General features: G+C 45.2%; 2 protein-coding genes across 2 annotated transcripts; both read left to right on the top strand.

Annotated features, from left to right (window-relative positions):
- The first annotated feature begins 2091 nt into the window (after positions 1-2091).
- LOC110534863 (myelin-associated glycoprotein-like) lies at positions 2092-3260 on the top strand. The gene is made up of 3 exons (XM_021619801.2): positions 2092-2632; positions 2738-3043; positions 3241-3260. Exons 1-3 carry the CDS (start codon positions 2296-2298, stop codon positions 3258-3260), a joined length of 663 nt encoding a protein of 220 aa, XP_021475476.1. The 5' UTR covers positions 2092-2295.
- A 199-nt stretch (positions 3261-3459) lies between these two features.
- Positions 3460-5348, top strand: LOC118939553. Its single transcript, XM_036947128.1, has 3 exons — positions 3460-3543; positions 3678-3741; positions 4224-5348. The coding sequence occupies exons 1-3, from the start codon at positions 3506-3508 to the stop codon at positions 4737-4739; spliced, it is 618 nt and encodes a 205-aa protein (XP_036803023.1). The 5' UTR covers positions 3460-3505; the 3' UTR covers positions 4740-5348.
- Positions 5349-15065: the final 9717 nt, after the last annotated feature.

The raw sequence follows: 15065 nt of genomic DNA, 5'->3' as shown, positions 1-15065 counted from the left end.
TTTTTTATTTATCCCTCAGAGTATCCATCCAAACCCACTCTAAGTCCAGCAACAGTGGATGTGATGGAGGGGGCCTCAGTGAGTTTGGTCTGCTCTGCCGCAGCCCCCTGTCCCTCACTCCCTCCAACTCTGACATGGACCCCCACACTGAGTGACAGTGTGGAGGATTTGCAGGAGACTCCGAATCGAGTCATAACTTCTCTCCTGAACTTTACCGCTTCACATGTCCACCATGGGGAGAAGATCTCCTGCACTGCGCTGTACAAACGACAAGCTGGCAAGAGTGATAAATCATCCAAAACGTATCTGACAGTCACTGTTCTTTGTAAGTTGATTCATGCATGGTCAGTTTGATTCATGTATGGTAAGTGGTTTATTTCTATAGAATTTGACAACTTTCTGTGCACTCTCCCTCAGACTCTCCCAAGAACACCTCAGTATCAGTCAGTCCCTCTGGTTCAGTGTTAGAGGGCAGCTCTGTGACTCTGACCTGCAGCAGCAATGCCAACCCAGCAGTGGGGAGCTACACCTGGTACAGAGTTATTGGAGAACAGGTTTCAACAGTGGGGGCTAGCAGAATGCTAACTGTCCAGGTACCAGCAGATGACAGTTATTTCTACTGTGAAACCATCAATGACCATGGAGCCGAGAACTCATCTGTCCTTCAACTAGATGGAATGTGTATGTACACAATGAAACCAAATATGAACAATATTTTCAACTATGGACAGTATCATAACACACACTAAATTGACTCTTGACATACAATATCTATTGTTTCTTTCCCCCAGACCCTCCCAAGAACACCTCAGTGTCAGTCAGTCCCTCTGGTTCAGTGGTAGAGGGCAGCTCTGTGACTCTGACCTGCAACAGCAATTCCAACCCAGCAGTGAAAAACTACACCTGGTACAGAGTCAATGGGACTGAGGCTGTCACTTTAGGATCTGGAGAGAGCTTCACCTTAGACAGTAAAGCAAGTGATAGTGGGGAGTACTGCTGTGAAGCACTGCATGCCCTTGGTGCGGAAAAAGCCACAGTTGTTCAGCTGGATATTCAATGTAAGTTATATACATTATACTTTTGCAGTGGTATGATAAGGGATGTAATTGAAGGATTTGGGGCACTGGCCAGCCAGGATAGTAGACTGCAATTTTTACTAGCCTGGGTCCAAAATATTTGCCACGCAATATTTGAAAAGACAAAATGTCAGTAGCTGGCGGGCTAGTCGGGCACATTTTCTAGTAGCCCGGTCTGAAAAGTACTAGTCACGGGTTAGTGTGCTAGCTTAATTTCCATCCCATGGTATAATACAGTATAGCTCCTAGTGTAGGGCCAGAAACATAGAAGCATCAAGACGCTACCATAAGGCTACATTATTTGGCATCAACTAATGTATCGTTAAATTGTGTCAATGCATTTGGTAATCATTTACTAATGGTAAAGGAACATGTCATATTTAAGCCATCATTTTGAAATGGTACATCTAGAACCTTTCACTAATATAGTTGATTCTAATCCATAACCTTATTGTAAAGTGTTACCAAGATGCTGTGTTACCAAGATGCTAAAAACTGTCTATTGATAACTGGTTGAATATGACTCTGTGTTGAGGCACACATCCAGCTGCTGTGACCAGCCACACCTGGTGTGTAGCCAACGTCTGGGTCATGGGTTCACGCCAGTGTCCAGACTGTCTGGTCCAATGACAGTGAGCCATTGTCCTGTTGCGTGACAACCATGAATCTTTACTGTGTGTGTGTGTGTCTGTGTGTGTGTGTGTGTGTGTGTGTGTGTGTGTGTGTGTGTGTGTGTGTGTGTCAATGGACCTCCATCACTGAAGCCTGTTGTTGAGTTTGTATGGCAGTGTGAATATGTTTATGCATGGCTGTTTGTTCTGTATTGCCATTGGCAATCTAGTCAAGATTTGTGTTTTATCTCAAATGAAGGGTTTCCGAAGACAAACCTAGAAAGCAAAATTATTATTGCCCAAATCCAGCCTCCATTTACAATCCTCCAGCGTGTTTATGTGGCCTTGTAAACACTTGGAATTACGGTCCAGAAGTGGGCCAGGTTTGATTGCCATAACTTAGCCAGATCATTGCCATGAAAAGCTAGACCTAGCCTATCAAGTTGGATACGGCCCACTTCTGGTGTAATTCAAAGTAGTAACTGGGCCACATCTACAGTATATGCCAGCCCAAGTTTGGCCCTTATTGTGGAAAGGATCTGGCTTAGGTATGGCAACTGAATCTGGCTCACAGCTGGCTTTATTGTATAGAATTACAGACATGTAGCATGGGAAGTATGGATAGGCAGACTAACACCACTGTTGAGAAGTGTATAATACACTGTTTTCTTCCAGATCCCCCCAAGAACACCTCAGTGTCAGTCAGTCCCTCTAGCTCAGTAGCAGAGGGCAGCTCTGTGGCTCTGACCTGCAGCAGCAATGCCAACCCAGCAGTGAATAACTACACCTGGTACAGAGTTGAGGGATGGGAGAAGGACATTGTAGGGTCTGAAGAGAACCTCAACATCTTCAATGTAACCAGGCTTTCAAATGAACAGTACTACTGTGAGGCTCAGAATGTCCATGGACTGCAGAACTCTGAGGCCATCAATATCGATGTGACATGTATGTACTGTACAGTATTTATTCTACTGATTATGAATCACAATCACTCATTAATGTGAATGAACTATTAACAATAGTTGTGTCCTCCCTGTCTGTTCGGGGTAGTTGCTTCAGAGATCCAGAACACCTCTCGCTGCATCAGGATTTCAGCTACATCTCAGATCAGATGTTTCTGTGATAGCTTTGGAAACCCTGCTCCCACAGTGGTGTGGCAATTGGCTGGAGAGTCTGTCAATCACTCCACTAACACCATCATCAGGGAGGAGCCAATGGGCCGAGCCGGGCTGAGGAGCTCCCTCACCATCCGCCAATCACAGGAAGAGGAAATACCGAGTCTGGTCTGCCTCAGCTCCAACATGGATGGTTTTGACAGCTTCTCATTTAACTTAACATCAATGGAAACATATGAAGGTACAGATGGGAGACGTTTGTCCTGCTCTACAACAGAATTAGTTCCTAACAGTCCCCCCGGTCCCACTAACCATACAAGAGCTTGGAACTATAAGGGTCTATCTTTATTTTTGTCAAAATTGAGTTATTGACATAGCGTTGTTCTGTTAAATGTTCTCTATGTATATAGTAAAAATACCCCTATTCATGTTGTTCAGTTCAAAAGAATACAAGATAAAAAATGTCTGACACCATTCAAACCAATGAGGATTCGGAACTTTAAAGCCAATTATCTCAGAAACATCTTTATGCAGATAGAACCTCATAGTCCCAAGCTCTCACATCGCCAAATAAGAAGGATATTTAATACAAAGAAGGAATGGCGGTGCTTGTTTTACACCTCATTTGTTTTCTCTATGTTGTGATTGTGCAGGTTTCCACCTAATCTCTCTGTTGATCGGGGCTGGTGTGGGGGCTGGAGTGATGATGCTCCTATGTATCCCACTGCTTCTCATCTGCAAGTAAGTGACTGACACAGGGGCCAGGGCAGGTACGATCATGTAAAAGACCTTTGGATAGATTGGTCCAATGTTTGTCTGGACTGGTATTTGACGACATTATCTTAACATCTCTGTTGTTTTGCTCTCGGGCATAGGAGATCCAGGCAATCACCAAACAAAAGACAGAAGGACACAGCAGAGTTCATAGTGACTGATGAGGTAAGTAACTACACTGACATTCCGACATTGCACATGTGTATGTGCTCACAGTCTTAGCAATGTGGGAAGGCATTGATATACATATTTCACCGAAGAGTGTGCATGATATTACATATCCTAGATGCCGCACACATTTCAGCACTGGTATTGTTGTTGCAGTGAAAGATTGGAGGTAGCTTGGCTGGTGGAAATAAAAACGTAAATATGCAAAAAATCAACTGTGTGCATGAAGAGGAACTCAAGTCAGTTTAGGCTGCAGTGGTTCATTACTGTAATTGAGTCTTTTGCAGCCATATTGTCTGGATCTCATGTTAAACAACTAACGAACAACAAAGCCCTTTCCTATCCCGTGGTTGATTTGCTCATATGATTGTTTTGCATTGTGTTTTGTGTGGACACCAGGCAGTTACAGCTAATAGGAGTCCACACAAAAAAAACTCAGTTAGCTTATAAACCCGTCTAATGTGATGCTTACCCCTCAGGCCCTCTTTCAGGAAGAGGACAATGTCTATGCCAATAAAGCCATGCTGGATGAGGCCCTCGGGCCCAACAGGACAGTGGACAGGGAAATTGACGACACAGACATACTCCACTACGCCAACTTGAACTTCTCCAAACTCCAGGCCAAGGTGGCCAAGCAGGGGGAGGGGGAGGGAGAGATCAGGGGAGTCGCCTCCAAACCGGCAGAGTACGCAGTGATCCGTCTGCACTCCACAGGTAGTATCGAGGGAGGGGCTGGGAAGAAGGAGGCCAATCCTGCTCTGGAGCAGGGGGATCACGCTGAAGACCATGGAGCGAAAGTCTTAGAAGAAACTCAGGCAGGGCACAAGAGTGATGGGGAAGAAGAAGTTGCAAAGGATTCTGCGCTGCCAAAGCTACAGGGCATGACTAATTCTGCCCTCAGTGTCCAGGAGTCTACAGAGGCTCCATTGGGACAATCTGAGCAGCACAACACAGCAGAAACCACTGTGGATGAGGTGACACTGCTTTCTGAGTAGAAAGATTCCTCTAATGGTGAAGAGGAGGTAAGGTATGGGAACATATGTCATGGTCAGGTCATATCTGAGACAAATTAGGGAAAACCTCAGTTAGATAGGAGGAAGAGGAGGAGAGTATAAAGGCACAGTAAGCTGCTGTATAGAGGGTGGAAAGCTTATGTGCAGATAAGCTAGTGCAAGGTTGTGAAAAATCACCCATAATGCACTGCAGAGACATCATCGTCACCTTTCAAACTGTAGAAACACTATGTCCACCTTTTTTTTAACACCAGTTATTCTACAGTGTCTGTTCATTAGTTAGATTTTCATCTCTATATATACAAGTATGTGGACACCCCTTCAAATGAGTGGATTTGGCTTAACATTAAATCCAATTAGGGAATACATTAGATTTTGTCCTGCTGATCTACACAACCAACTCCACATTTTCAAAGTGAAAGAACAATTATAAAAAATGTTTTATTTACAATTGAATAGAACATAAAAACCAAAGATGTCTTGATTGCGTATGTCTTCACACCCCAGAGATAATACTTGGTGGAAGCACCTTTGGCCGCTATTATAGCTGTGAATCAGTTTGAATAAGATTCTACGAACTTTGCACAACTCTTAGGGTAACACATACCCATTGTTTTTGTCCAAATAGCTCAAGCTCAGTAAATATGGTTTGGGAGTCATTGATGGACAGCAATATTCAAACCTTGTCACTGATTGTAAAGCAGATATGTCAGCACAATCCACAATACTTGAAAATGCAGTGGGTTTCACTCTGTGTTGTGTAGTTCTGGATTTGGCCTGTGGTTTTTAATTTAGGACAAAAAGTGCATTTATTTGCTGTGTTTTCTTGCAGCATTACTTAACAGCCTTGTAGCAAACAGAATGGATGATTTGGAGTGTTTAAAAAAAAAACACAGGCTTCCTCCTTTTTACTTTTCTATACAGGCCAGTAATGTGGAGTGAATGCAATGTTGTTTATCCTCCTGTTTGTGGCAGCAACATCGTGTTATTGGTAGGCTTGACCCCGGCAGGGATTGGGGAGTTTGTCAGGATCATAATAAATATGAAAGTAGCAAAGCCCAGATAAAACGTTAGAAACCCTCCCAGTCTTCTGAATTCCAAACACTGGGATAGAGTTGTATTTTTCAGCGAGTCAATTATACACATTTTAATCTCAAAGACAAACAAGAATGGCTTTCCAATAGCTGTTGAGTGTTTCTGAATGGCCCAGTCTCAGTCCTGACTTAAATCTGCTGGATTCAATTCAGATTCAATCTGTATCGCCGAAGTCAAATCAAATGAACATCAAATCTAGAAGCTGATTTTCAGTCTCTCAGTCGCAGCTTTGATGCACCTGTACTGTCTCCGGAAGATCCGTCTTAAAGCTTGATTGAAATTTAAAGGCAATGTTCCCGCGTTCGCGGAGACTGCATGAACGTTAAACGCGGCAAATGTCGGCTCAATCTGAAATGACATTTTTAAGTAGATCTTCTGTGATATTTCAGCGATACGGATTGAATCCAGCCCAAGGTTTGAATATTGCTGTCCATCAATGACTCCCAACCAAATTTACTGGGCTTGAGAAGTTTTGACAAAAACAATGTGTATATGTTGCCCTATGAGGTGTGCAAAGTTGTTAGAATCTAATTCAAAATTATTCACAGCCCTAATGACTGCCAAAGGTGCTTCCACCAAGAATTTACTCTAGGTTGTGAAAACATACGTAATTAAGACAGCTCCGTTAAACGTTTTTATTTATTCATTTGGAAAATGTTTTATAATTTTTCTTTCACTTTTAAAATGTTGTGTAAGTTGTGTACATCCATAGGAAAACAATCAAATGTATTTTTTTTTAACTTAAAGACTTTCACTAGGCTCTGTGTATGTTATCTTTATTCTGACTTTTTAACTGTGTTTTTATAGATTAGTGTCATTCCTTACATACATTTTCAATTAATTCCATTTAATCTCGCAACAGTTTTTAAGAGCGTGATATTTTTGTTTGTTTTCCCCTGAGTTGTTCCGCTTCTATGAATATGTAACTTAGTGTTACAGAAAATGTGTATTTATGAACTTACAAATTGTGTGTGATGGTTAAGAATCACTTCAACATGTTGTATTTTTGTTATTAATGTTTTTTTGTGTGTTTTTTTAAAATGTATTTGCAATGAATACAGGTGAATATAGGTTACAAGCAGTCAGTCATTTCAGCATGAAGCAGTAATTATGTAAAGTAAGAAGACAGTAATGATGTACATTACAATGTTGAACAAATATTAAAACATGGTGTCAGTTGCATAGCATCTACACAATAGCACATCCTGAAATATGGGAAATTCCTAAACAGTGAAGCATTTCTATTTTGACAGCCAAGTAAGCACATATTGCATTGATGTAACACACAATGTTCAAACCCACTTTGAATGACGTCAATAAATTCTGTTTCCTGCCATTTTGGTCTTGACTGACTTATTATTTAAAAGTACAGTACAAGGCAACGACCGGCACATGAATGTGTTTTTATTGCTAACAATCCAGATATAAAGCACTAGTCAAAGGTTTGGACACACCTACTCATTCAAGGGGTTTACTTTATGTGTACTGTTTTCTACATGGTTGAATATCAGTGAAGACATCAAAACTATGAAATAACACATTTGGAATCATGTAGTAACCAAAAAAAAAGTGTTGAAAATATATTTTATATTCTTCAAAGTAGCCATCCTTTGCCTTGATGACAGCTTTGTACACTTTTGGAATTCTCTCAACCAGCTTCATGAGGAATGCTTTTCCAACAGTCTTGAAGGAGTTCCCACATACAGTGGGGCAAAAAGGTATTTGGTCAGCCACCAATTGTGCAAGTTCTCCCACTTAAAAAGATGAGAGAGGCCTATAATTTTCATCAGAGGTACACTTTAACTATGACAGACAAAATGAGAAACAAAATTCCATAAAATCACATTGTAAGATTTTTAATGAATTTATTTGCAAATTATGGTGGAAAATAAGTATTTGGTCACCTACAAACAAGCAATATTTCTGGCTCTCACACACCTGTAACTTCTTCTTTAAGAGGCTCCTCTGTCCTCCAAAAAATAGTAAAGAAAAACCCTTGAATGAGTAGGTGTGTCCACACTTTTGACTGGGTGTGATACAGATATTTACAAACCTTAATACTTTTTTTTTGACTATGAATGAAACTTCCTCTGATATTTTAACATCAGTATACTGGGTTGTGTAGTCTTCTTCATCTGAGCTGCTGCTGTGGCTTGCCCTGCAGTGGCGAGGGTCAGAACTACAGACTGTCTGGTGTCCTGGCTTTGCTCTGAACGAGACCTCAGAGTAGCTGATCTCCACGTCATCCTCACTTCTTCCTGTCTCTGTGTCCATGTTAGGCTCGATGGTGGGCTTCGAAGCACACGCTTTCTTAATGTTCTCGTAGTCATCGCACTTATCAGTCTAAATATAGAAAGAGATTTATACAAAAAGGATCCCCAATGAAGCAGCTCAAATGTTGATATTTTGTAAACGTGGAGAATATTAACTGTCTTGGGCAGTCAGATTTCTTTGTAAATTATTCTTAGCAAATATCTTAAGGCTGTGTGAATTAATTTACCTTTTCCAAACTATCAAGTGCTAACATCAAGGTCCAGTAAAACACATTAAGTAATTTTCCATTTTCTTTGCGGTTGTGATACCCCTTCTGCTACTGCTGGACTGTCTGTACAAACGTCCTTCTAAACGTTCTCTTGCTTTTTTTCCATCAGTATTTCTCCTACTACACATTTTCTATGATGTAAGATGCACCACCAATAGAATTACATATTTTACAGGATATCTGTGTACTCTTACCTCAATATTCTGTTTCAGTAACTGTCATGGATTAATAGGAGTGGAATGTTTGAGTCAGGTGCAGAGAGCAGAGGGTTCAAGAAAACTAGGTAATTTATTCCGGCACAAACGGTCATGCCCAAACAAAGGGTGGAAAACACTGACCAACCCAAAACACAGGGTAAAATGGTCCAGCGCACAAAACCACATCCAACACTAAACGTGAACATAAAATAATCCCGCACAAACTAGAGCGGTTCTAACAAGCTTAATTAGACTAGAAAATCAAGAAAACACAAATAGGAACAGGTGCAACTAATAAGACTAAACTAACAGAAAAGGAAAAAGGGATCGGTGGCGGCTAGTAGGCCGGTGACGACGACCGCCGAGCACTGTCCGAACAGGCAGGGGAGCCAACTTCGGCGGGAGTCGTGACAGTACCTGACCCACGGCTCACGCAGCACGCCACCACCGGCCTCGAGGGCGACCTGGGGGGCGAGGTGCCAGGCGATCCAGGTGGAGGAAGTAGCTCAGAAGTGAAGGGTCCAAAATGTCCCCCACCGGTACCCAGCACCTCTCCTCCGGACCGTACCCCTCCCAGTCCATGAGGTACTGTAGGCACCTCACCCGGCGTCTCGAGTCCAGAATGGCACGTACTGTGTACGCCGGGGACCCCTCGATGTCCAGAGGGTGGGACCTCAGGCACCTCACCCTCTTGCAGGGGACCAGCCACCACCGGCCTGAGGAGAGACACATGAAACTAGGAGTTAATACAATAATAAGTAGGAAGTTGTAACCTATAACACACCTCGTTTATCCTCCTCAGGAATTTAAATGGCCCCACACAAGGTGGTATGGGAGGTGGACGCGGAGATCGAGGGGGCATCACGGTTGGAGCTTGCACCCCCTCAGTGTCCAGCAGGGGCTCAGTAAGTGCCGCGGGGTGTCCGTGATAGGTTAATTCGTTGGGCCCATACTTTACCCTCCTCGGGTCATCCTGGCATCGCGAGGACAGTGCAGAGTCTTAGGGGGAGGTACTGGTTGCCCACGTTGGTGAAGGACGTGAGGTTTTATGTCTCCTCCTGCTCGGTGTGCGCTCAGAGCAAGGCTCCCTGACACCTGCCTAGAGGGAAGTTACAGCCCCTCCCCGTTCCACAACGGCCTTGGTACCAGGTCATCTTAAGTTTCATTACATACAGTCGAGAAGAACTACTGAATATAAGAGCAGCGTCAACTCACCATCAGTACGACCAAGAATATGACTTTCGCGAAGCGGATCCTGTGTTCTGCCTTTCACCCAGGACAACGGAATGGATCCCAGCCGGCGACCCAAAAGAACGACTTCGTAAAAGGGGGAAACGAAGCGGTCTTCTGGTCAGACTCCGGAAACGGGCACATCGTGCACCACTCCCTAGCATACTTCTCGCCAATGTCCAGTCTCTTGACAACAAGGTTGATGAAATCCGAGCAAGGGTAGCATTCCAGAGGGACATCAGAGACTGTAACGTTCTTTGCACGGAAACATGGCTCACTGGAGAGACGCTATCGGAGTCGGTGCAGCCAGCTGGTTTCTCCACGCATCGCGCCGACAGAAACAAACATCTTTCTGGTAAGAAGAGGGGCGGGGGCGTATGCTTCATGGTTAACGAGACGTGGTGTGGTCACAACAACATACAGGAACTCAAGTCCTTCTGTTCACCTGATTTAGAATTCTTCACAATAAAATGTCGACCGCATTATCTACCAAGGGAATTCTCTTCGATTATAATCACAGCCGTATATATTTCCCCCCAAGCAGACACATCGATGGCTCTGAACGAACTTTATTTGACTCTTTGCAAACTGGAATCCATATATCCTGAGGCTGCATTCATTGTAGCTGGGGATTTTAACAAGGCTAATCTGAAAACAAGACTCCCTGAATTGTATCAGCATATCGATTGCGCAACCAGGGCTGGAAAAACCTTGGATCATTGCTATTCTAACTTCCGCGACGCATATAAGGCCCTGCCCCGCTCTCCTTTCGGAAAAGCTGACCACGACTCCATTTTATTGATCCCTGCCTACAGACAGAAACTAAAACAAGAAGCTCCCGCGCTGAGGTCTGTTCAACGCTGGTCTGACCAATCTGATTCCACACTCCAAGACTGCTTCCATCACGTGGACTGGGATATGTTTCGTATTGCATCAAACAACAACATTGACGAATACGCTGATTCGGTGAGCGAGTTCATTAGAACGTGCGTTGAAGATGTCGTTCCCATAGCAACGATTAAAACATTCCCAAACCAGAAACCGTGGATTGATGGTAGCATTCGCGTGAAACTGAAAGCGCGAACCACTTCTTTTAATCAGGGCAAGGTGACCGGCAACATGACCGAATACAAACAGTGTAGCTATTCCCTCCGCAAGGCAATCAAACAAGCTAAGCGTCAGTATAGAGACAAAGTAGAATCTCAATTCAACGGCTCAGACACAAGAGGTATGTGGCAGGGTCTACAGTCAATCACGGATTACAAAAAGAAAACCAGCCCAGTCACGGACCAGGATGTCTTGCTCCCATGCAGACTAAATAACTTTTTTGCCCGCTTTGAGGACAATGCAGTGCCACTGACACGGCCCGTAACCAAAACATGCGGACTCTCCTTCACTGCAGCCGACGTGAGGAAAACATTTAAACGTGTTAACCCTCGCAAGGCTGCAGGCCCAGACGGAATCCCCAGCCGCGCCCTCAGAGCATGCGCAGACCAGCTGGCTGGTGTGTTTACGGACATATTTAATCAATCCCTATCCCAGTCTGTTGTTCCCACATGCTTCAAGAGGGCCACCATTGTTCCTGTTCCCAAGAAAGCTAAGGTAACTGAGCTAAACGACTACCGCCCCGTAGCACTCACTTCCGTCATCATGAAGTGCTTTGAGAGACTAGTCAAGGACCATATCACCTCCACCCTACCTGACACCCTAGACCCACTCCAATTTGCTTACCGCCCAAATAGCTCCACAGACGATGCAATCTCAACCACACTGCACACTGCCCTAACCCATCTGGACAAGAGGAATACCTATGTGAGAATGCTGTTCATCGACTACAGCTCGGCATTTAACACCATAGTGCCCTCCAAGCTCGTCATCAAGCTTGAGACCCTGGGTCTCGACCCCGCCCTGTGCAACTGGGTACTGGACTTCCTGACGGGCCGCCCCAGGTGGTGAGGGTAGGCAACAACATCTCCACCCCGCTGATCCTCAACACTGGGGCCCCACAAGGGTGCGTTCTGAGCCCTCTCCTGTACTCCCTGTTCACCCACGACTGCATGGCCACGCACGCCTCCAACTCAATCATCAAGTTTGCGGACAACACAACAGTGGTAGGCTTGATTACCAACAACGACGAGACGGCCTACAGGGAGGAGGTGAGGGCCCTCGGAGTGTGGTGTCAGGAAAATAACCTCACACTCAACGTCAACAAAACTAAGGAGATGATTGTGGACTTCAGGAAACTGCAGAGGGAACACCCCCCTATCCACATCGATGGAACAGTAGTGGAGAGGGTAGTAAGTTTTAAGTTCCTCGGCAAACTGAATTGGTCCACCCACACAGACAGCATCGTGAAGAAGGCGCAGCAGCGCCTCTTCAACCTCAGGAGGCTGAAGAAATTTGGCTTGTCACCAAAAGCACTCACAAACTTCTACAGATGCACAATCGAGAGCATCCTGTCGGGCTGTATCACCGCCTGGTACGGTAACTGCTCCGCCCACAACCATAAGGCTCTCCAGAGGGTAGTGAGGTCTGCACAACGCATCACCGGGGGGCAAACTACCTGCCCTCCAGGACACCTACACCACCCGATGTCACAGGAAGGCCATAAAGATCATCAAGGACAACAACCACCCGAGCCACTGCCTGTTCACCCCGCTATCATCCAGAAGGCGAGGTCATTACAGGTGCCACAAAGCTGGGACCGAGAGACTGAAAAACAGCTTCTATCTCAAGGCCATCAGACTGTTAAACAGCCACCACTAACATTGAGTGGCTGCTGCCAACACACTGACTCAACTACAGCCACTTTAATAATGGGAATTGATGGGAAATGATGTAAAATATATCACTAGCCACTTTAAACAATGCTACCTAATATAATGTTTACATACCCTACATTATTCATCTCATATGTATACATATATACTGTACTCTATATCATCTACTGCATCTTTATGTAATACATGTATCACTAGCCACTTTAACTATGCCACTTTGTTTACATACTCATCTCATATGTATATACTGTACTCAATACCATCTACTGTATCTTGCCTATGCCGCTCTGTACCATCACTCATTCATATATCTTTATGTACATATTCTTTATCCCCTTACACTTGTGTCTATAAGGTAGTAGTTTTGGAATTGTTAGCTAGATTACGTGTTGGTTATTACTGCATTGTCGGAACTAGAAGCACAAGCATTTCGCTACACTCACATTAACATCTGCTAACCATGTGTATGTGACAAATAAAATTTGATTTGATTTGATTTGACCCTAATGGTCGGCTATCTAAGGCGTGCACGGGGAAAGGTTGGTCTAACGACACCAGGGGAATCCCTAGCCTTAGCGCGAGCCCACAATCCATGAAGTTCCCAGCTGCGCCTGAATCGACTAGCGCCTTATGCTGTAGAGAGGGAGAAAACCCAGGAAAAGAAGTTAGCAAAAACATATGGCCGACAGGAAGCTCTGGGTGAGTCTGGTGCTGACTCACCTGGGGTGAACGAGGAGTGCTCTGCCTGAGTTCCCGACTCCCAGACGAGCTCTTCCAGGACCGATCGGCAGTGTGTCCTCACCGACCACAACTGGTGCAGGAGGAAACTCCTCCTCCGGTCCCCCTCGATGCAGCCCCCCCTAACTCCATGGGGATGGGAGCAGGAGGGCCTGGAGGTGGAATCCACAGGGCCCGTTCTGACGCCCGCGGGCAGCCAGCAGGTTGTCCAGACGAATGGACATGTCAATCAGTTCATCCAGGGAGATGGTGGTGTCCCGACACGCTAGCTCCCTGTGGACGTCCTCCCTGAGGCTACAACGGTAGTGGTCCATCAAATCCCTGTCGTTCCACCCCGACCCTGCGGCCAAGGTCCTGAACTCCAGTGCAAAGTCCTGCGTGCTCCTCGTCTCCTGTCGCAGGTGGAACAGCCGTTCACCCGCCGCTCGGCCCTCCGGTGGGTGGTCGAACACAGCCCGGAATCGGCGGGTGAACTCGGGGGTAGTGATATCTCGCCGAGTCTGGGCCATTCCACCCTGCGTTGGCCCACTCCAGGCTCACCCAGTCAGACAGGAGACGAGGACGCTCATGCTCTCCTCCCCTGAGGCAGTCGGACGAACGGTAGCTAGGTACAACTCCAGTTGTAGGAGAAACCCCTGACACCCAGCCGCCGTCCCATCGTACTCCCTGGGGAGCGCCAGACGCAGGGCACCGGAGCCGGACGCTGAAGCAGGGGTAGGTGGTGCTGGTGGAAGGGGCACTGGAGGAGAGGTAGGAAGGCCACTCCTCTCCCATCGGTCCATCCTCTCCATCATCGGATCCATAGCCGACCCAATCCGGTGAAGAATGGTGGTGTGATGGAGGACCCTCTCCTTCATCGATGGGAGAGGAGGTGCGGCTGCTCTGTCATGGAGTGGAAGGTAGGAGTCAGGTGCAGAGAGCAGAGGGTTCAAGAAAACTAGGTAATTTATTCCGGCACAAACGGTCATGCCCAAACACAGGGCGGAAAACACTGACCAACTCAAAACACAGGGTAAAACGGTCCAGAGCACAAAACCACATCCAACACTAAACATGACCACAAAATAATCCCGCACAAACTAGAGCGGGCCTAACAAGCTTAAATAGACGAGAAAATCAAGAAAACACAAATAGGAACAGGTGCAACTAATAAGACTAAACTAACAGAAAAGGAAAAAGGGATCGGTGGCGGCTAGTAGGCCGGTGACGACGACCGCCGAGCACTGTCCGAACAGGCAGGGGAGCCAACTTCGGCGGGAGTCGTGACAGTAACAGTGCCGTTTTGGTTTGTTAGTATATTTGCAACAAAGTGATTATGACACATCACTTCAAAGTTTCCATTCAAAATGTTCAGTTTAACTTTATATTCAGTTGAGCTGACATGTGGTTACATAGTTACAGAGTAACTATTCAAATAATTAAATTGAATCATAATTTGACAAGTTTCCTTAAAAAGCACTCATTATTATATGCAGGCATATCTTAGCTGCAGTTACAGTGTAAAGCTGAATAATAACATTCTGGTGATCAAAGAAGTTACTGTGTAACTTCATGGCATAAGGGCTAATGTGTGATGTTGCCCATTGTTTTGTTTTACACATTTGTTATTACAGTTGACTGACCTTTTCCTTCAGCTTTGGCTTGGCATCCTTAGCATTGACGTCACCCTCTCTCGCTTGGTCTCTAGGACCCAAGCTACCCCTGGAAGACAAGTTGTGTCATTGTA

This window comes from Oncorhynchus mykiss, chromosome 2 (assembly GCF_013265735.2).
Source record: "Oncorhynchus mykiss isolate Arlee chromosome 2, USDA_OmykA_1.1, whole genome shotgun sequence".
In the NCBI taxonomy this organism is placed as follows: Eukaryota; Metazoa; Chordata; class Actinopteri; order Salmoniformes; family Salmonidae; genus Oncorhynchus; species Oncorhynchus mykiss.
This window is presented reverse-complemented; position numbering and strand designations above follow the sequence as displayed.